This window comes from Tenrec ecaudatus, chromosome 1 (assembly GCF_050624435.1).
Source record: "Tenrec ecaudatus isolate mTenEca1 chromosome 1, mTenEca1.hap1, whole genome shotgun sequence".
NCBI lineage: Eukaryota > Metazoa > Chordata > Mammalia > Afrosoricida > Tenrecidae > Tenrec > Tenrec ecaudatus.
In genome coordinates, this window is record NC_134530.1 from 25,511,666 (window position 1) to 25,533,139 (window position 21,474).

The 21,474-nt window shown below is 55.0% G+C and overlaps 1 protein-coding gene across 2 annotated transcripts in view; it reads right to left on the reverse strand.

Moving 5' to 3' along the window:
* Positions 1-888: 888 nt before the first annotated feature.
* The window catches only part of NADK (NAD kinase), a 46,871-nt gene continuing 26,285 nt past the window's right edge, over positions 889-21,474 (reverse strand). Inside the window, exons 2-12 of one of the 2 annotated variants that reach the window (XM_075550117.1) lie at positions 9,989-10,207; positions 8,612-8,695; positions 5,871-6,000; positions 5,614-5,722; positions 5,416-5,501; positions 4,691-4,793; positions 4,237-4,385; positions 3,972-4,071; positions 3,739-3,899; positions 3,237-3,319; positions 889-2,796 (exon numbers count right to left, since the gene is read on the reverse strand). In XM_075550117.1, coding sequence (XP_075406232.1) covers positions 2,634-2,796; positions 3,237-3,319; positions 3,739-3,899; positions 3,972-4,071; positions 4,237-4,385; positions 4,691-4,793; positions 5,416-5,501; positions 5,614-5,722; positions 5,871-6,000; positions 8,612-8,695; positions 9,989-10,158 — 1,338 coding nt within the window. In that variant the 5' untranslated portion in view covers positions 10,159-10,207 and the 3' untranslated portion in view covers positions 889-2,633. The remainder of the gene's footprint in view (positions 2,797-3,236; positions 3,320-3,738; positions 3,900-3,971; positions 4,072-4,236; positions 4,386-4,690; positions 4,794-5,415; positions 5,502-5,613; positions 5,723-5,870; positions 6,001-8,611; positions 8,696-9,988; positions 10,208-21,474) is intronic. The other variant, XM_075550126.1, reaches the window with a different exon arrangement.

Here is a 21,474-nt window from a genome sequence, read left to right on the forward strand (position 1 = left end):
CTATGCCGAGAATAGCAAGTTAAAGAGAAAAGGTGTTGCACTCATCATCATCATCAAGAACATTCCGAGATGTATTGTCAGACGTAATACTGCCAGTAACAAGAACATCCTTAAGCCAACGAGAAAGACCAGTTAGTAAGACTAATACATTAGTGCACCAAAGGAAGAAATTTAAGTTTTTACCGGTCTGAATTAATCAACCATGCAGTCAAGATGCACTCATAATGCTTGGTGAATGGAACATGAACATCGGAAATGAAGGATGCGTGGTTGACAAATACAGCCTTGGTGATGGAAACATTGCTGGAAATCACCTGGCAGAATTTCGCAAGCCCAACAACTTACTCACCAGGGATACCTTGAGGGATGGAATACACAGGAGTCAAATGATTATGCCAGTGGTCAGAGACAGAGCCGACTGTGGAGCAGACCATCAATTGCTCATCTACACGTTCCAGCTAACCGTGAAGATAATTAAAACAAGTTCATCAGTCAAAATATGACCTTGAGTATATCCCACCTGAATTGAGACCATCTCCATAATAGATTTGATTAATTAAATGCTAATGACCCAAACCCAGGTGACCTGTGGGGCAGCATCAGAGGAAGCAAAGGTCCTCAGCCCTGAAGCTCCCCTCACCATCCCTTTGGACCCCCACCTTCAACCTTCTCTGCTGCCACGCCCCCCTCCCGAGGCCCTCACCAAGTCTAAGTGGGCCTTGGGACCCCACACCTGTGCAGTCAGCCCTGCCCCACGTGGCCCTCTCTGCAGTGCTGAGGACTCGTCTCTCATCCCCTCATCCCTGCTCCAACAGCTCCCGCCCCAACCTCACGGCCTCTGCAGCGGCCCTGCCAGGCTCAATACCAAAAGAAACTGCTATGCAGCGTGGATTTTTTTAACAAGTATGTTTAATGAAAGTATCTGAAAATATTGCAATAAGGCTTTCAACATTTAATAAATTTTCAAGATATTAACAATATGAAATATTAAGAATCCACTTCAGAAATCCAATGTGTTCTAGATCATTCCATTATCGTGTTGCTTTGCGCCTTGGTTAACAATTGTTCCGTATGTCTGAGTGATCAGAACTCCAAGCCCCACTGTCTCCTGGACCTAAAGGCTGGGAGGTCCTGGGATGCCCCCACCTCTTCTGGTCGGAGTAACGCCTCAGAGGTGGGGGCTGCAAGGGGGTGTGGGCAGATGGGGGGGTGTCCACAGGCCAAACACCCAGAGGCCCTGCCCTGGTGTCTCTGGACACATTCTGCCCCCACTGCACATGGAGCATGGCTGGCCTCTGCCTGAGGGGCAGGATGGTGGCCTCCCAGGTCTCCTAGCCCTTCCTGTTGGCCGACTCCTGAGCAACTCTGAACCCAACACCCTCCCGGAAGTCAGGGTGACTGCACAGAATGCCTGGCGAGCGAGTGGGGCCACCGGGCACTTGTGTGCACACTACCTCCCTCCCATCCTTGCCCCCCACCTGAGCAGGAGGCCGCCCACGCCCTCATGGCTGAGGGCAGTGACTAACTACTGGAATGGTCTCTGCGGGCAGCAGGCTCGGCACCTCCTCACAGGGGATCTGCTCAACCTGGCCACCAGGCCAGCCAAGTCAGCCCGCCTCCGCCCAGTCCCACCACGCCTGCCACAGCCACGCGCCTCCAGAGGAAATGGTCCCTGTGGGCTGCACGCACAGACAATGTAAACAGGGCACCTGGCTGTGCTTTCCAGCAGGACAAGGCCCCTCCCTTTTAAATTTTCACAAAAGTGTGTACAATAAAATATGTACATAAGCACTTCAGAAAGTTTAAAAGAATCTCTAAAAAAGTATTTATGTACAGGGTTAAAATATCTCCCAGAGCGGAAGGCGCAGGCCTGTGCGTAGGAATGTGTGTGGGACTCTGCCCTGCCCCCTGCTACAGCCCATGGCCTGAGCAAGGCTGGCTGGGCCCACAGTCACCAGCCTGAAATGGGGAGAGGGCAGACAGAACATCTCTTGGGGACAGAGACAGCGTGAGGCTGGTGGACGTGGCCCTGAGCTGGGAGGAGGGAGCCTCCCAACCATGTCCAGAAACTGGAGCAAGATGAGCGGCCCCACCAGCCCCGCTGGCCCACCACAAAGGTCCAGCAGCCAAGTACCCAGGGGCTTTCTTGGGGCTGCCCGGTGTGGGGGCGAGAAAGGGGAAGCGGTGTGGCTAAAGGAAGACATTTGGCTGGGAGACATTCATTTCAACATCAAGGGCAGTTGACTTGACCCGACTCTCTGAATTTCAATAAACTGATTTAGGGACACTTCTTGAAATGGAATTCCTGTGGCCCAGTCTGGGGGAGGTGTGCCCTGGTTAGACCCCCGGTTGTGTGTGTGTGTGTGTGGGGGGAGAGCTACTGAGCCCCCACCATGCTTTGCCCTGCTTGTTTGAAGTGGAAAAAAATCAAGTCAACTTTGTGGTCAGCATAGGTGGCCCGGTTGACAACAGGCAGGTTCGGAGCCTTCCTTTGGCCACAGGTGAGAAGGACAGGGGAAGGTGGCGACATTCCAGAACAGCACCCCCTCTCCCCCCCACACACACAGACGGCTGTGCTGGGGCAGACAGGATGCAGGAGAGGAAGCCTCGGGTGCTGGGAGAGTCTTCTCGGCCTAGCTCTGGCCCTGCTCCTCCTCCTCCTCCTCCTCCGTGAAGTGGGTCTGCTTCTTGCGCACGTTCCAGTGCAGGCACTGGGCCAGGCTCTCGAACCAGTCGCTCACAGGGTCCTGGACGCAGATGGAGGGCAGCGGGTAGCAGGAGGTGGTGATGCTGATGCTGAGGCAAGGAGAGGTGGGGCGCAGCCAGGTCAGCCCCAACCCTCCAGAAGCTGACCCAGCAGCAACTGCTCCATAGGCTTCTCTCCAGGGCGTTGGGCCCGCCCTGCCTGCTGCCACCTGGGGAGGGGTTCTGCACAGCCCAGGGGGCATCTGCTCCCATCCTGTGGACCAGGAAGTCTCAGCCAGCCCCCTGGCTGTGCACAGCACACACGGCCTCAGTGAGGCCCATGGGAAACCATGTCCTTCAGCCTGTTCCCATGTGGGCCCAGGGCAGGTGCTTGGTACCCAACTCACATCTCCAATATGGGCCCTGTGGGTCTAGTGGGGGGCAGAGGTGGAGCCTCCCCCTCCAGGGACAGCCTAGGGCAGTGGGCGGAGCCCCTGTAGAAGTAGGCAGTAGGCTGACTGGCTGCCCATCCTCTTCCCGGGTCCACGTACCTGTCTCCGTGGCGGATCTCCTGTCTTTTCCGGCCATCAAAGGAAACCCATGCAGTGTTCCTGGCTTCTGGAGACAGTGTGATCTATGGGCCAGCAGAGGAGGCATGGCAGCGAGGGTGCAGCAGACCTACTGGTGGCCACCATGGGAGGCGGGGGGAGGGGGAGCGACAGGACTACCCTTCTGTATGTGGGCGGGGCTCTGATCATGGGGTGGGGCCTCATTCCAAGTTTCTTACCCCTCTCCACAGCTCCAAGGGCCCACTTCCCTCCTGGGGCCAGCTGGGCTTAGAGGCCCGCCCAGTCTGATGGGGGCACCAGGAGTTCCATCGCAGGTACTGCCCTGCTCACAGCCCCGTGATGGTGGGGGTTGAGAGGGGGAGGACTCGAAGGCCAGCCCTGGGTGGATGGCACCCAGGTGCCATGAGGGATGTGGGGAGGGGTGCAGGGAGACACGGGCATGGCTCGCCTCACTGCAAATGGGGGGTTTGGGGGCCACGCTGACCTTGAGCTCCACTCCGGCGGGGACCACAATGGGCCGGAAGGACAGCGAGTGCGGGCAGATGGGAGTGATCATGATGGCTGGCACGTTGGGATGGATCATAGAGGCCCCAGCTGCGGCCGCGTACGCTGTGCTTCCGGTCGGGGTGGACACGATCACTCCTGCTGAGACACGGCGTCCCATGTGGCCACCCACTGTGCTGCTGGCCCCACCCCCCTGGCCACCATCTCACTCACCATCACCCTGGACTGTGGTGATGAGGTGTCCATCCAGGTAGACGTCCACGTTGGAGAGGTAGGAGGAAGGGCCTCTGTCAATCACCACCTCGTTTAGGACCTGAGGATGCAGGGCCATAGGATGGCAGGGAGGACAGGGTGGGGGGGGGGCATGGACACACAGCAGCCATAGGGATGGGGGGGGGCGTGCGGATTGCTTAAGCCCTGCAGAGGCTCCTCCATGTCCTCTGCCCCCTGCCCCGCACAACCTCAGGTGTCCACGGACCTGGTACTGCATGACCTGCTTCCCAAGCTCAGTGTCGGGGGCCAGCGAGCCATTCTCTCCGACTCCGTTGGAAGCAGCCGGCTTCTGGCCCCTGAGCTCCTTCACCACTCGGACCTTGAGCCGGCTCCGGAGCACGATGGCTGCATTCCCTAGAGAGCCCCAGAGCACTGAGTTGGGTGGCCCCGGGTCAGAGACCTGGCTCCCAGGGGCCTCCTTGCCCACCTCCCAGGAAAGGCAGGGGCCAGGGGCCAAATGGGACTCAGCCTCCAGGCAGTGCCAGCATAAGCTCTGTGGACGCATTCCAGTACAGCCCGTTAAAAGCCCTTCGACCACCCAGAAATCTTGAAACCTGAATGTTGCTCTAGGTGTTAAAAATCTAACCAACACCAGACACCCCCCTTCCTCCCCCGCCTGGCCTGGAGCTGCGGGTGTGCTCTAGGACATGCCAACTCACCCTCTATCACCTGGGTAACCTGGGACTGGAAGTTCTCAAAGTTGAAGGGCGTCAGGAAGCCCAGAGAGCCGAGGTGGAAGGCCATGACAGGAGGCACGCTGCCCTGTGGGTGGACAAGGTGGCACTCAGGCCTGTTGGGGGTGGGGGGAGAGGGCAGAGCTGCCTCACCACTAGGACCCTGGGGGGGAGGGCACTTGTGCCCAAGAGCTGGACTTCTCTGCAGACATTCCAGGAAGGCTGTCCCAGGCCTGGAAAGTGGGTCCAGGACCAATGGACCCCAAGAGGCTGGGACATAGGGTGCCTGTGGCTGTGGTCAGAACAGGGCGGCAGGCCAGGGTGGGGTTGGTATTTACACAACCAGCAGGACCAGCCACCTGGCTGGCAAGCAGGGCAGGAAGGGGACAATGAGGTGACAATGGCATCCATCCGGCCATGGGAGGCCAGCTTGGGGCTCTGGGAGAGGTGGCAGTGAGGTGACTACACCTGCCTGGTTCCGTGGAGGGAGGGCCTGTTGCCCCTCAGTGTGAGCTACTGGGCTCAGGGCTGGGGACAGCACGGAGGGGGCTGGCCACATGAGAGGTGGGGAGGAAGAGGGAATAGAGAATGTAGGCAGGCCTGGGCATGTGACCATGCTGGATGGAATTGGTGAGCTGAAGGCAGGCAGTGGGAAGGGGGCCCCAGAGAGCAGAAGGAACTTTTCCCGACCCCCGCCCATCACGGGTCACCTGGAAGAGGGAGGAGGCGTACAGCAGGGTCCCATCTCCCCCCAGGCAAATGATGAAGTCGATCTGATTGGAAATGTCATCGTAATCTGGCAAAGACAAGACAAAGCCCTCGAGCTGGCCTGGTGTAGAAGCCAAGGTGGCAGCAGGCGGCTGCAGGGGGCCGGGCTCTGGGAACGGGCAGAGAGCAGAGAGCCGCACCTTCTCGGAAAGTGCAGAACTTCTTCTTCACCGCTCCGAAATTCTCGTCCCTCGCGATTGCGGGGTCTTCCAGCACCTTCTTCTCCACGTACACGATCATGTTGTTCTCCTGCCAACAAAATGTGCCCGAGGCCCTTCTGGAATGGGCCTTACCAGCTGGTACCCTGAGCCCCGTGGTGAGCTGAGGGGTGCCAGCGACTGCTCCTCTGGGGAGCACCGGGCTTGCTGCCTGCACACGCGCAGCGCAGGGCGCTCACCTCCACGAGGTGCACACACAGCTCCTTGAAGGGCTGCAGCAGCCTGTCGTCTCGGATCTTCTTGATGACCAGGACACTCTTCGGGGCCTTGTTCCATGTCAGCCTCTGGCTCGCCGGGTCCTGGATGTGCCTTTTCAGGAGGGGGAGTGGGGGTGTCACACGCAGTCTGCCCACGAGGGCTAGGGCAAAGGCATGAGATGCTGAAAGGAGAAACCCCCCCTGAAGCAAAGCAGGCGCACGGGGTGGGGGGTGGTGGGTGCTCGAGCCTGTGCCCAGCCCCGGCTGGCAGGTTTGGGCACGCCCCGAATTAGGAGCAGGGCTGAAGCCACACGCTCGGTCCAGGAGGCGCCCTTGCTGCCTCGGCTACTGGAAGGCTTTGCCCGGCTCTCCTTCGGAGTCTTACAGGCATCTCGCTGGGAAGCCAGCCCCTCCACGCTGACCCCATCCTTGCAGGGGCTGCCAGTGTTACCTCCACAACTGTCCCAGCTCACCAACTCGGGGCTCCACCTTGCAGCACCCCGGGGTCCATCCCATCCACGTCTTCAGGTGGACCGCTTGTAACTTGCTGGGGCTGGGGCCTGCCTGACTGCCCGCTGGACGACCCTGACTCCTATGCCCGCCTCCATAGCCCTGGCCAGCCTTTGGGCCACTGTGCACCTCTCAGTGCCACACTCCCCAACGGGCTTGTTGGGAAATCGTTCCTAAAACCACAGCGGATGATAGGGAAGAGGTTTCCCTTTCCCATAAAAACCTGCTCACATACACTGCCTTACTGGGGACAGCAGCCCCCCCCACAACACGAAAGCCCCCCAGCCGAGGGCACTGGCAGAAGGCTCAGGTCCACTCACCCAGCCCAGGTGGGCCTGTCCTGCTCCTCTGGAAGTCTCATTGCTGCCCCCCTTGGGTTGTAGTCACAGGTCAGGAGCCACCTGCTCCAAGAGGGCCCCTAGGTGCCTGCAGCATGTGGCCACGCCTCCGGGGACCCAAGCCCCACTGGCCCCTGAGGGGCACTCCTTGGTGCAGCCCTCACTTGTGCGACTGTCTCCCACAAAGAGCATGCGCTGGCGCCAGCCCATTCAGGGACCTACCTAGGAGTTACACGGCCCCAGGCTGCCTGGTTCAGCTGTCTCATTGTTTACAAGGAACTCTTGCTTAATCTCGCCTTCAAAGGCCTCTGGCTTACCTTTCAGGGACGGGCAGAAGTCTCAGGTGGCCAGCTCATGCACAAGTCCACAGGGACCCTGCCCTGCTGCAGCCCAGCCCACCACACCCAGACAGTCCTGGGCGGGTACAGGCTGAAGGGCTTTTTTCCAGCACTTTCCAGAAAGTACGCCAACCCCGCCCCCCCCCCCCCATACACACCCTTTGTCCATCTGGTGGCCAGTTCTGGCCTGGAGAACCCACATACTGTGGGAGCAGCTCTTGGGCCTGTTACCTGATGCTACCCTGGGCAATAGGTGACTAACTGGTTCTCAGACACCCCCCGCCCCTGCCCTGTCACATCTCTCCCCTACCCCTCCGGTTGAACTCTGAGGCTCTGGGCTGTCCGGCTCAGGCATGGACATTCATCCTTTTGTGACTATGAACCAGTCATTCCACTTCCTCTTGGGCCACCTGTGGCCAGGCAGGTGCCTAGGCCATGAGACAGTGCCAGGGCTGTGGATGTGGCCCCTCTGCACGGACAGGCACCTGGACCATGAGGCCCCTCCCTACACACACACATGCTCCACCCTTGTCTGCATAGGCTGAGCCCAGGACAGGGCCAGTTTACACACCTCAAGCGCACAGAGTGCCTGCTCACAGTGGAGTCCCTGTCAGCCCCCCTGGGCACCATGGAACATGGAGCATGGAGGGACTCCGGCCCCACACTGCCCCTCCCACCCCATGGTGTGGGGGGCCAGGCACAAGGGAATAAAGAGCCGCCTCCAGGGCCCCAGAGCTGCCAGTCCTGCCTAACCACGGTCACCACAGTTAATGTAGGTGGGGCAGGCAGCGTCCGTGTGTCTCTCTCTCTCTCTCTCTCCTCACGGCCAACAGCCCTCCCCGCTCAAACACATCCTGAGCGCCCCTGTGGCAGGTCCTCTACGGCCTCTGGGTGGGCCCTGAACAGCTCTCAGGAGGTGGAGGACAGACAGAAAACGGCCAGCAGAGCCACAAACCCAAGAGGACAAGCCATCCAGGACCTCGCTCCAAGTGGCCTGGAGTGGCCAGGAGGAGCCTGGGAAGAATCCCTGGTGCCAAGCCGAGGTTGCACTGAACCTGGTGTCCACCACTGGGGAGCATGGGCAGGGGTGGCCAGCCTGGCAGCCAGGACTCCGGGGGGTGGGGGAGAATGAGATGTGGTGCTTCCCTGAGTGGATCTATCCGACTATGGCTGCCAGGCCCCTGAGAGGCTGGAGTGGACAGCTCCTCAGGCCACCAGACACTGGGCTCAGCTGCATGGGGAGCTGACCATGAGGAGCTAGTTGGGGGGCCTGAGCCAGCACATTTTAGGATGTCCCCAGTGCCTGCGGCGGTGGGCAAGTCAGAACAGATGAGCTGGGCCGGCAATCTCCAGGGCATTCAGACTACAAGATTCATGGAACCCTCCTGCCGCAGGCCACTTTCCCTGCTGGGCCCATGGCCAGGGGTCCGCCGCATATGCTGACCTAGCACCTGGCACCGGGCCTCGAGCTGAGGACTGGTCCCCCGACTACCCTCCGGACACCACACCCCAGAAGGTGCCCCCGCTCCATACTTACATGATGGTCTGAGGGTTCTGCAGCACACATGCCTTTGGTCCAAAGGTGGTCACTGGGCATGGCCCATGCAGGGAGCGGGTCCTCCTGTGGGGAGAGGGCAGGTGAGAGGCACCCTCAGGCACACTGAACCCTGTTGCCCACCCCCATGGAGGTCCTGAGGCTCCAAGTCCAGCAGAAGCCTGATCGGCACCGGAGACGGCAGGACAGGGACACTCAGTGGGACAGCAGGATGGGGACACCCAGCAGGAGGGGGTTGTGGCTGCCCAGACAAAACTCGAGTGGTGGAGGCATTGGTCAGAATGCGCGACAAGTGTCTCAGCCAATTCTAGGGGAGGCCCAGTCCATGAACTACACCAGGACCCTGGGCCTTAGAAACAGTCCTCAAACAGTCGGCTACAGTCCAGCCAACGCCCACTATCAGTCAGACACACCAACAAAATACACATTTCCAAACACGGGCAGTGACCAAAACCAGGGGCCACCGCTACCACCACAGGGCTCCAGTGACCCTGTCCCCTGAGACAGGCTGCTGGACTTGTCCACCTGGCTCTGCGTGGGCCTCACTGGCATCCAGGCTGTCACAGCCACTGTCTGGTCCATGTCCTTGAACAGAAACGCGTCCTACCCCCGAAACCCAAATCCTGAACCAAAAGCAATTCTGTCAAGAAAATGCCACCATTGCCTCTCACGGAGGGAGGAGAGCCCTGGGGTGGGGGCACGAGCATGCACCTGCTGGGGGGTGCGGGATGAGACTCTTCCACCTTAAGATGAGACGACTCACTCTTCCATCAACTTTCTACCAAAGCAGGTCCCATGGCTGGCATTCCTCAGATGTGACCCTTGTCCCGGGAACACTACAGAAGCCGGCTCATCCCCCGCCCCAGGCTTTTATCTATGGCTGTCATGCAGGGACTTGCAGGCTGGTCAGAGACAGACTTGCCTGGAAGCCCATCCCACTGTGAGAGGGGGATGACAGCACTGCCCCCCCAATCTTGGGGTCATCCCTGCCAGGACAGCTGCCACTCCCACTCTTGGGTGGGCCCACTGTGACCCCTCACCTCACCCATAGGTGGGGACTTCTCATCTGATCCACATCCTTGCTGACCCAACCTGACCCCTCCCTGCACCCCAGGGTGGACCCAATGTGATGCCTCACTCCACTCCACCCGTCACACCCTGGACTTAGTGAGCGAGCAAGATCCCAAAGTGTGTGCTCCCACAGGCCCCCTCCCCTCAAGACAACAGGCCCACGCCTCCAGTCTGTGTGGGCAGCGCCCCAGCCCCATCTCCAGCAGTACTGACATGCCGAGGTCTGAGCTAAGACAGTGCTTACAGGGCTCTCAGTCACAGACAATACACGCAGCCTGCGGGCGGCACCTGAACTCCTTGGTGCTCCCCAAGGCGGGGGAGGCAGACAGGCTGCGGGACTTGGCCCGGCCCCGGATGGGGTGGCTGTGGCTCCAGTCCTCATCCCCGTGGCAGGCTGTGCAGCGGTACGCGGTCAGGTCCGGGCTCAGCTCCCGGCTCAGGCTGTTCTTCTGCTCCATGGCCACAGCTGGTGGGCGGGGCTGTCGAGGGGCAGAGACCCGCCGGTACCTGGATTCATGGACACAGATCCCACACAAAGCCATGAGTAAACACGCAGGTGCAGCTACCCGGCACACAGACACGCTCCTTCCATGGAGGAAGAGCCGCTCACGTCCAATCGACCAGAAGCACTGGCAACGCTGGGTGTCTCAAGGGTTTCCCAAGGACTTCCTGGGAGTCTGCGCTGGGTGTGTCCATCGCAAGCCAGGGCAATGGACTCACCTGCTAGGGGAGAGCCACAGCCCAAGGCAAGAGCCAGATGACACCCAGCAGTTAGCCTGGTGGTGACAGGGCTCCACAGCTGAGGGAGTGCCTGCTGGTCTCTGACCCGGAGCAAAGGCCCAAACCAACATGCACACGCCGGGAGGGTAAGTAACAAGACTGAGCCAACAGGTAAATACTGAGTGAGTAGGCAGTTTCCATGCAGCCCCCAGGAAACCAACACGCATTGACCAGCGCTGACCGAATCAGCCTCAGGGAAAGCTTCAAACTCCCCACACTGGTTAAAGACAAGAAGCCTGACTTCGCTGCGATCCAATCAAACCCGACAGCACAGACAGTCGTGCTCTACCCACTGGGACTCATCACTTTTTCCAAGCCACCGCAAGGTTAAGAAGACACACCAGGCCTACTGCCATCGGCCAGTTCTCAGCCGAGGGGACAGGGTAGCACTGCCCAGGGGTTTGAGAGACTGACTACCTCTTTACGAGGGGAGGAAGAAACGTCATCGTTCTCCCTCAGGGGGGCTGGTGGTTTCGAACAGCTGACCTTGCAGATAGCAACCCCAGGAGTAACCATTACTGCTCCAGGGCTCCTAAGGACCGTCAAGCTCAACGCCATGTCCTCACTGTGAAAAGACCACCTGCAGGAGGGGAGGAAATACTGAGAAGGGATGGTCTGACAGGCTCCGCAGCCCCTAGTCAGGACGCGTGAAGGACCGCTTTGACTCAACAGCAAATGAACGGAACTTCCCTAGCAGCACACGCGGGGCCCAGGGCTTGGAGTGGCGTCTCCTCCACGGCGGGCGACCAGCGGAAATGGCCCAGGAAGGGGTCCTCAGCTCGTTATTCACTGGGAAACGCGACCCAAATCACAAGCAGATTCCACTTCACACCCCAGGGTGGCTGTGATCTGAAAAATGGCCTGTGGAGACACTAGAAGCCAGGCCGCATCCACGCGTGGCGGGGATGGGAGATGGTGGCGGCTCCTCGGAGGATGGAGCATGGACGGCGCCATGGGCGCTGCTGGCCACTCCCCTCCCAGGCATATTCCCATGGCACCGACAGACTTCATACCCACCACGTTCACCACAGCACTGCTCACACACGACCGACAGCCGCAAGGTCAAAGTAAGCCAAGTGTCTACGAACAGACTACTGGACGGGCAAAGTCTGGTCTGCCCGTCCAAGGCCCACTTCCTCAGAGCCGTGACGCACCAGGTTCATGTGGCTGGTGGGGGATGTTTTGGATGAAGGCAGACAGGAAGACATGTCATCAGTGTCACTGAGCAGTTCATGTGGAAGTTGTGTAGGTGGGGACACAGCTAAGGCTACCAGTAGCGCGCGCGCGCGCACACGCATGCACACACACACGGAAGCAAAAACACTCAAATGCTAAGTCATCTGCTGCCCAGCCTCTCCTTCACCCGGGCTGAGAAACGAATGAGCTCAAAGTCTGCTACCTGAGCGAGGGAAAGAGCTACGTGAGAATCTAGCCTCAGCGTCTAGACACTGCAGAAGGCGGGCTGTCCATCGCTCTCACCCTTCCTGGAAGATTCCTGAGCCTTTCGACTTCCATCACTGCGGACCAGCAGTTCCGGGCAGCCTTAGGGACTCGGACTGTGCCCCTTTCAATGCTCTTTGAGTCCGGGGAGCAAAGAGAAGTCTGAAGGAGGAGGTCGGGGCTGTCAGGCGGACAGGGGAGGTTTCCCAAGGGAAGGACTGCTGCACTGCTGTGATGCAGATTCCCCTCTTTTCACCACTGCCTTTTTCAATTTTCTGAAAACTCTTGATAAGTCCCTGCGACAACCTGTGTCTTCTGAGAAAAATCCATCAAGACGACCCCTTCGCAGTCCCCCAAAAGGGTCACCATCACCTTCTGAGCTGACCTCTCTGCCTTGAACGTCCAGCCACTGCTCAGGCTGTTTTGTTGAAGGTGCTGCATCTGAGAGCGCTCGGCAGCAGTCAGTCATCCACTGATGGCAGAGACGTGTTTCAGTATGTTTTATTTACAAGAAACCCATGCATGTATAACCTGGACCCCTAATAATAGCACTTCTTTTTGACTTCATCACATCTATTTCCCAAAACAAGAGGGTCAAAAGTCACACAATGGATGATGTATGGATTGTGATAAGAGTTGTACGAGCCCCCAATAAAATGATTTTAAAAAGAGTCAAAAGTCAAATAAATACACAGATGACCAGAAACGCTGTTACAACATGGGCAGGCTTTAAAAACATACGGCTGAGTGGGGGACTAGGCCCGGAGGCAGGGTGTGTGATGCCACTGGCTGGGCCATGCCCAGGGCAGGCAGAAAGCAAACGAGAGGTGACTGGGTTCAGGGGAGGTGGAGATGGGAGGCATTGCTTCACACAGAGGTTCTGTGTGAGGTGACGAAATCCCTGGAGACATTGCACAACCCTGTGAACTCTCCACTGAAAATGGCCCGCATGGCAGCATTCATGCGCCACAGGCTTTGCTGCCAGCAAGATGTTTTAAAAGCGATCTCTGCAGGAGACCACTATGCCCACCAAGGCCGCGAGTCCACTGAGAACCACGGTGATGGGCCAAGGAGCCCGAGTGAAGCTACAAGAGGAAGACTAGGCAAGGCGGAGGGCAGTAGACAACTCCCGAACTACACTCCCTGCCATCGAGTGGATGCAGACTCAGTCGTCCTTCAGGACAGGGTAGAACTGCCCTTGTGAGTCACTGAAACTAACTTTACGGGAGCAGAAAGCCCCATCTTTCTCCTGAGGAGCAGCGGGTAGTTTCAAACTGCTGACCTCGCGTCTTGTGGGTAGCAGCCCAATGTGAAACCACTAGGCCACCAGGGCTCCCCAGGACAGCAGAAGAGACAAGGAAACAGAGGTGGGAGCCAGTCTATGGGACAGGATCCAGAAAGATGTGCCCAGTGGCTGCATTTATACACAGCCCTTGGAGAAACAATGAACTACCCACGTAGAAGAAGGACAGAGGTAACCCCAGTGAACCTGCAAACCTGGGCCGAAAGGGACCCTTTGCCAAGATAACTGCCAGCCTGGGACCAGGGAACAAACACACAGGTGGCAGGTGAGCAGCTTGAGGTCAGCTGCGCCCTCGGCCCCTGGCCTCCAGGGCCGCTACCAGGGAGGCCAGCACAACCTTGACCTGAAACCCACCAGAGGGAGTGAAATGGAACAAAACACGCCAGACCCTTAGCTGATGCCAGAAACCCTGCCCCAGAGAACAGAACCCAGCAGTGCGCCTAGTGAGACTCCCGGTGGGGACCCACAGCCGAGGAAGCAACGAGGTCCCCTCGCGGGTGGCTACCTGCACCACTGGGTTCTTGTGAAAGGGACACAATGGACCCTGCGTGAAGGCTTCGGGTTCTGCTTGAGCGCCTGCCTTCCCTCTGGGGCCTGACGGCTGTTCCGTGGTATTCAACGTCTTGAAGACATGCGAATGTTTTGCCACGATGGTTGTACCATTTTATCAGCCATGGACGAGGGCTCCTGTCGCAAAGATGCACAGTCCTCCCCGGGGACCCCCAGGCGCAGTTCTACTCCGTCCTGCAGTGGGAAGGGACCTCATGGTGAGGGGTGGGCAAAGGCTCGTGATGCTGAGCCACCTGCGTGCCCTCCTCTCTCGGGGGTGAGCTGGCCATTCAAGCCCTTTGCCCGTTTCAGCCTGGGTTGCTTTGTGGTGCTTGCTGTCAAGCGCTGGCAGTTTCAGATGCATTTTGGATAGGAAGCTCTTATCTACTAATGGTTCCCCTGAATTTATATGTTGTCTTTTCACTTTGTTGATAAGGCTCTTTGATGACAAGAGGTAAATAATTATTATGAGGTCCCAACTACCTACTACTCTGTCTTCTGTGACCTCGGCTGTTGCTGTCGGAGCTGATGACCCTGGTTAAGTGTCAGTCCTACCCTCTTGCCCTTGCGTTCTCTTCTAGGGACGGTATGGCTTGAATTTTTCATGTTTGAATGAGCTTGTGTGTATGGTTTTCCTGAACCCTAGCTTTCCCGGCCCTAAGTATTGAACAGACTCTTCCTTCCTGATAAGATGGATTTAGCAAACTGTCCAAAACCAATCAACCATAAATCTATCAGTTTACTGCTGGTCTTTCAACTGGTTTCCACTGGTGAATGTCTACATCATTACACAAGGTATCAAACGGTTTCAATTACTGTAGCTTTGTAGGATGTTCAGAGGTCAGAAGTGTGACTCTTACCAAGGGCTCAAGTAGAACGCAAAGGTTTTGAGAATGATGAGGTCAACAAATGTACAAATGTGCTTGAAACAATGGATGGATGTATGGATTGTGTTTGTGATAAGAGTTGTACAAGCCCCCAATAAACTGATTTTTTTAAAAAAAGCGTGACTCCTAATTTCCTTTTTTTCTTCAAGGTTGTATTAAGCGGTGCAAGGTTTCTTGTCCTTCCTTATATATTTGAGAATTTGTGTTTGCTGCGTTTCTGTGAAGCTTTTTAGGGCTTTGGATAGTGCTGGTGTATAGTGGCTAGCATCGTAACGATATCAAGCCTCACGATCCATGACAATGGAATGGCCTCTATTTCGTCTTCTTTCGTTTCTCCTAGCCGTGTTTTGGAAGCTTCATGTACAAGTACGTCTCCCTAGACACGCTGTTCTTTTAGGCGTGATTGTCAATGCTGTTACTAATTTCCTTTTCGGATTACTCGTGGGTTCAGTCTGTCGCTATCTTTATGTGACCACTTCTTGCGGGTTGAATTTGTACCCTGGCACTCTGCAGAATTCATTTATTAGCTCTGTAGCTTCCTTATAGAACGAAGGGGTTTTCTCTGTGTAAGGGCACGCATCAGTAAAAGAGGCACAGTTTTACTTCCTCCTTCCTGGTATCCCCAACCCACCCCAGCCCCCGCCCCGCTGTGCATAGTTGTTCTTTCTGAAGCTGTTGAAATACAGTCAGTTGATTTCTGACAAAGCAGCTGAGGTCATTCAAAAGGGAAGGGGTAATCTTTTCACCAACGTGTTCACGACCTCCACCCCCTGCAGCCGGGCCCTGGGTCACTCTCCAGGTCACAAGTCTCAAATGTTAAAGGCTTAAAACCCTACAAAGCTTCTCTGACTATTTGTGGAATAGCAAGAAATCGATAACAGAAAACTGGGCATTACACAGAGGTATTGAGAAAAAAGCAACAGAGTGTTAAGTAATCACCAGAGCAAATTCCAAAACCAAACGCACTGCCATCGAGTGGATGCTGACTCACAGTCCCCCTACGGGACAGGGGAGAACCGTGCCTGTCTGCAGCTGGAGTAGAAAGCCCTGTCGTTTTTTTTTTTTTTTTTAACATTTTATTAGGGGCTCATACAACTCTTATCACAATCCATACATATACATACATCAATTGTATAAAGCACATCTGTACATTCTTTGCCCTAATCATTTTCAAAGCATTTGCTCTCCACTTAAGCCCTTTGCATCAGGTCCTCTTTTTTCCCCCTTTCCCTCCCTGCTCCCCCCTCCCTCATGAGCCCTTGATAATTTATAGATTGTTATTTTGTCATATGTTGCCTTATCCGGAGTCTCCCCCCCCCCCCCCAATCTCTGCCATTCGTCTCCCAGGGAGGTCACATGTGGATCCTTGTAATCGGTTCCCCCTTTCCAACTCACTCACCCTCCACTCTCCCAGTATCGCCCCTCACACCCCTGGTAAAAGCCCTGTCTTAGGAGCTGTTGGGACTTAGAACTGCAGCCAGCGCAGAACCACTAGGCTGCCACGGCGCCTCACCAGTCATCCAGAGGAAGCCATGCCCCAGTGGAGAGATGCTGAGTGAAATTAGTCAATCACTCACGGGCAAATGCTGTACAAGACCACTGCTGTATCAGCTTAAGAAAGGATTTTCATGGCACCCAAAGCAACACTCTTTGAAGGCGTCCAAGAACGGGAGGGAGGGAGGGAGAGAGAGGGCTAGAGGGCAAACAGGTGCTGACTAGGTAAAGGGGAAGATGTACATAGCAAGAGGGAGCTTGGGGCACTGGGGAACGCCCTGGGAGCTTTACACAAGTTAAAGTCAACAGAGGCAACTGCTATAAACTGTCATACACACAATCCTGAAATAGGGTGACGACCTACAGATGTGAGGATAGACACTCCGGCTGCGCGGGTGTGGGAGGCAGAGAGGAAGTATCCCCACGAGTAAGTGTAGGTCTGAAGGTGGCTATTCACATATGTGGACTTGCTGTAAATTTCTTATGGCATTTTCTTAGACGTAACCAAATGTCTGAGGGAACGAGCTGCTGGGCTCCAGGGATCAGAACCACGGTCTCAGGGAACACGCAGGTCAAGTGGTGTAACAGTTCACAACGACAATGGGCTACATTCTACACAGACTGGGGTCTAAAAAGCTCATGAGCAGCAGCTAAGGTACAACTAACTATTGGTCTCTCTCCATCCCGAGGGAAGAGTGACGAACATCTTACGACATACAGAAACCATGAGTCCAGTGGACCAATGGACCACCCACACATCAGTCTCCACAACCCTGAGAACTAAAGAACTAGAGGTGTCCGGCCACCACTTCCAACTGCTCTGAAAAGGACCCCATTAGAAGGTCCTGGATAGCGAGGGTACACTGAAGTCACACAAGAAGGCAAGGTTTACTGGTCAGACAGAGACTACTAGTGAGACACCCAAGGTCATGGCCGAGAGTCACTACTCAGATCTGCAAATGAACTCACCTCCATGCCAGAATGAGCAACCAGTTGAGTAAGACCCACAGAGGAGCTTTTAACCAAAGACGCAGCTCGGAGGGTCAGGAAAGGAGGAGGAATGGACCAGGAAACCAGGGGAGAAAGTGGGAAGTCCGAGGGTGGGTGGCAGAGGCTGCAATGGAAGATCTGCAGGTGACCGTCACCTAATTCACACAGTAGATTTAGAAACAAAATAGACCGGAGAGAAACGAGAGACAACGCAGCATGCCCGACCCTACAGGATGCAGCAAAGGCAGAGAGGAGAGGCATCTACAGCTGCATTCCATATTATGCACGCAAGAGGAGAAAGCCCAATCAGTAACCTCACCTCACACCTTACGGAATCAGGCAAGGAAGAGCAAAGCAAGCCCCACCTGTAATGAGGGGAGAGATGGATTCAGTAATCAAAGACGGCGCAACTAAGAGGTGTCATGGACAAGACGCCTTCCCTGGTGAAACCCGCCAAGCACTTTAAAAGGCCCCATGATAACGGAGAGGCACCACCTGCGACCACACGGCCCACGCTCTGTGACCAGTGCTGACGTTCTGAGCTGACCAAGGTAAGACTATCGCTGAGAACCAGTCCTCATAAAGCCTATGAGGTTAGAAACGTGAGGTGCCTGCAACAGTGGTTCCTGACAGCACAGGGCTGGTGTGGAGACAGGCATCAACACATTGCTACTATTACAAGACGTTAGAGCCGCCTCGGGTACAGAAAGAAATATGATATCCTAGACAGGCATGTGACTGACTTGGTGTTGGAGACAGCGGGGCAGGTTCTCATTCATGTACAAACGTAGTCCTGGGACTGCCTGCAGAGAAAATGGCAACTTCCCGAGAACGGTGCTAGAGCTAACAGATGAAACCAACCATCGCACAGGACCCAGCTGGGCTCCTCTCCGCCAGCAACTCATCAGCCCAACCAGGCTGGACGGTAGCAATGCCGCGAAACGCGCGGCTTTCTGTGGCCTTTGCTCTGAGGGATTTTGCTCCTAAAGTCCTGAGGAGGTACCTCTGCCCTAGTTTTCGAACCCAGAGAAGGGTCACTGCCTTTGTCCAGGTTGACTGGCATTGCCTGGGTAAGTAAGTTACCCACACGGCGGCTCTCGACGTGTGGTCTGGGCTTGGGTCGTCATCTGGACTGAGCGGCACGCACCTGGCCGGGATTGATTCATAGGCTATTCAAATGAAGTTACTATGTTTTACTATGCAAATAGAGCTTTATGGCATAGTGTGAAAAGGCTGGCCAGTTTGTGTCCTCCCCCCTCTGGGAAGGGCCGGGCCTTGAAATTAACGTGTGTGTGCGCGTGCACACGCACACACACACACACACACACAGCCTATCGCAGAGTTTATTCAGGCAGGAAAAAGCCAGGAGAGAAGCGGCAGAGGAGGAGAGAAGAGCGAAAGGAGGCAGGGAATGTGCTAGATGAGCTGCAAGCCCGGCCCAGGGCCGCAATCCCACAGACAGCGAAGGGCCGGGAAAGGGCCCAGCAGGCAGAGTCTGTGGGGACAGGTCCAGAAGGGGCTCTGTAACAGAGTCGGTGGTGACAATGGGGCCAAGTGGAGCCTGTCCTTAGGGGACTGAGAGGAGCTGAAAGAGCTGTCTGCACTGAAGAAGAGAGGCCTTGTTTACATATTCCTGATCCTAATCCTTAATCGTAAACTGCTGCTGCTGCCTGAATAAGCCACTTACTGTAAGTGTGGCCTGTGAGTGCTATGTAGCCAGAGCATGGACTCTTGAAGGCGTGGAGAGGTGGCAGGTGCCATGGGAGGGCAGCCACTGTCGAGCTCTGGCAAGGAGGTCAGAAAGCAGAGACACAGCTGACCTTCACGTCACAAAACCACCCCATGACGTTCAACAGGTTCGGAGGACACTGTCAACCAGTTCAAGTATAAAATTCCTAGAAGTAAATTTAACCAATGGAAAGACATGCCATGTTCACGCATGCCTAAACTTGATCTTGCTAATTTCAAGTTAACATTTTTTAGGGCTGCCAATTCCACAGACACAGTGCAAATAACCCCAGCAAAATAAAATTTTTCCTGCCTCCTAGAAAAGAAACATAAAAAGTAAAACAAAACAAAAAACCCTTCAAATTCATATGGTTCAAGGGCTCTAGTAGCCAGAGCAACCTTGAAAAAGGACAGTGTAGGAACACTAATACTTTCCCGATTTCAAAATGTAATACAAAACAGCAATAAAAACAGTACAGTACTAGTATATATAAGGATCAACATACAGACCAATGGAACAGAACTGATAATCTGGAAATAAACTCATTTATCTATGGGCAGCGGTTCTCAACTTGTGGGTCACGACCTTTTTGGAGGTCAAATGACCCTTTCCCAGGGGCCACCCAATTCATAACAGTAGCAAAATTAATTATGAAGTATCAATGAAAATAATTTTATGGTTGGGGGGGTCACCACAACATGAGGAACTGTATTAAAGGGTGGCAGCCTTCGGGAGGCTACATATGTGTTAATAGCAGGGCCTAAGCCATCCGCTGGGGAATGAAAGAGCTGTTAAACTAATGGTATTGGCACAACTGGATTGTCCACATGCAGAAGAATGCAGCTAGATCCATGTCTCATACTATATACAAAAGTTAACTCAAAATTCATCAGTGACTTATATATAGGAATCAAAGCCTTAAAGCTCTCAGAATAAAACATCAGGGTAGCTTTCCAGGACCTTCTTTTAGCAATGAATTTGTAGATAGACCCCAAACAATCAACAACTGAAAAAAATAAGCCGAACTTCATCAAAACAAAGTTTTGTGTACCAAGGGAGAAAATCGACAGAGTGAAAAGACAACTTAAGGAATGGAAGAAAATAACAGGAAATAATTAATCAGATAAAGGTTTAAGATCTAGACTGCATAAGGAAGTCTTAAAACTCAACAACAAAATTAACTAAACAACCCAATCAAAACATTAATAGACTGTCAAAGAAGTTTTACAAATGGGCCATAAGCACACAGACAGGCTCCCCATCATGAGTCATCAGGGAAGTGGAGCTCAAACCCACGATGACATTGCACTTCACACCCACTAGGATGACTATGACCAAGAAAAGGGAAAACAACAAGTGTTGGCAAGGATGTGAAGAAATCAGAACAATAACTGCTAACAGCCGTGGAAATCTAGCCATGGTGGAAATTTACTGCTTCCTCAAAACATCAAAAAACCACAAAATCAAAAACTAATAAGCCCAGCACCATGAAATGTGACCCTACCCTGAAGGACAGAGTAGAACTGCCCCACAGAGTCCCCACCAAAGAAAGGTGACACCACAGAATGTGCGACTTACAGAACAGCATCATGGGTGTCACATGCAAGTCAACTTTTGCTGAAGGTCATCCCCCAATGGTTACAGCGGTACACTGACAGGGAGCTGCCAGAGAGTCAAGCCGGATTCTGAAGACACGGAAAAAGGGATATCACTGCTGATGCCAGATGGATGTTGGTTCAAATCAGAGAATGCCAACAAGATGCTTACTTGTGATTCATTGACTGTGCCAAGGCATCTTGACTGCGCGGACCCTCCAAACTACAGATAGCACTACGAAGAATGAGAACCCCAGAAAACCACTGTGCTCACGAGGAACCTGTGCGTGGATCAGGAGGCAGTTGTGTGCCCGGAACAGGGGCATACGTGTGCCACAGGGCTGTACCCTCTCACCATACCTATTCAATCTGTCTGGCCAATCATTAGAGAAGCTGGATTCTACGAAGAAGGATGCGGTGTCAGGATTGGAAGGAGGTTTCTTAACAGCCTTTGGCTCGCAGATGACACAGCCTTGCTGGCTGAGAGTGAGGACTTCTGATGGAGATTAGGGATCGCAGCCTTCAGTCCGGAGCACAACTCAATGCAAAGACCACAACCCTCACAAGGGCACCAGCAGGTAACATGACAACGGGGAAGACTGAGGATGTCAAGGAGTTCATCTTGCTTGGATTCTCTATCCATGCTCAGGGAAGCAGCAGTCAAGCGATCAAAGGATGCATCGCTTCAGGCAGATCTGCCATCTGAGGCAGGCGCTTCCAACCAGTTCTACGGGTGGCTTTCCTTTCTGGATGGTGCAGGGAATTCTCTCTCTGCTTCCAAGAGGGCTCCATTGTACACAGGAGGAATGGCTTGGGTGGAGGGGTGGGTTCTGCTTTAAGCAGGCCATGTGGTTGTCCCTGCTGGGTGCCTCTGGGTCAGCAACCCATAGTGACCCTGTGCACAACAGAAGGGACCACTGCTCCGTCCTCACAACTGTCCCTAGGCTTGAGCCCATTGTTGCCGTCACTGGGTCAATCGCCTCATTGAGGGCCCCCCTCTTTTTCAC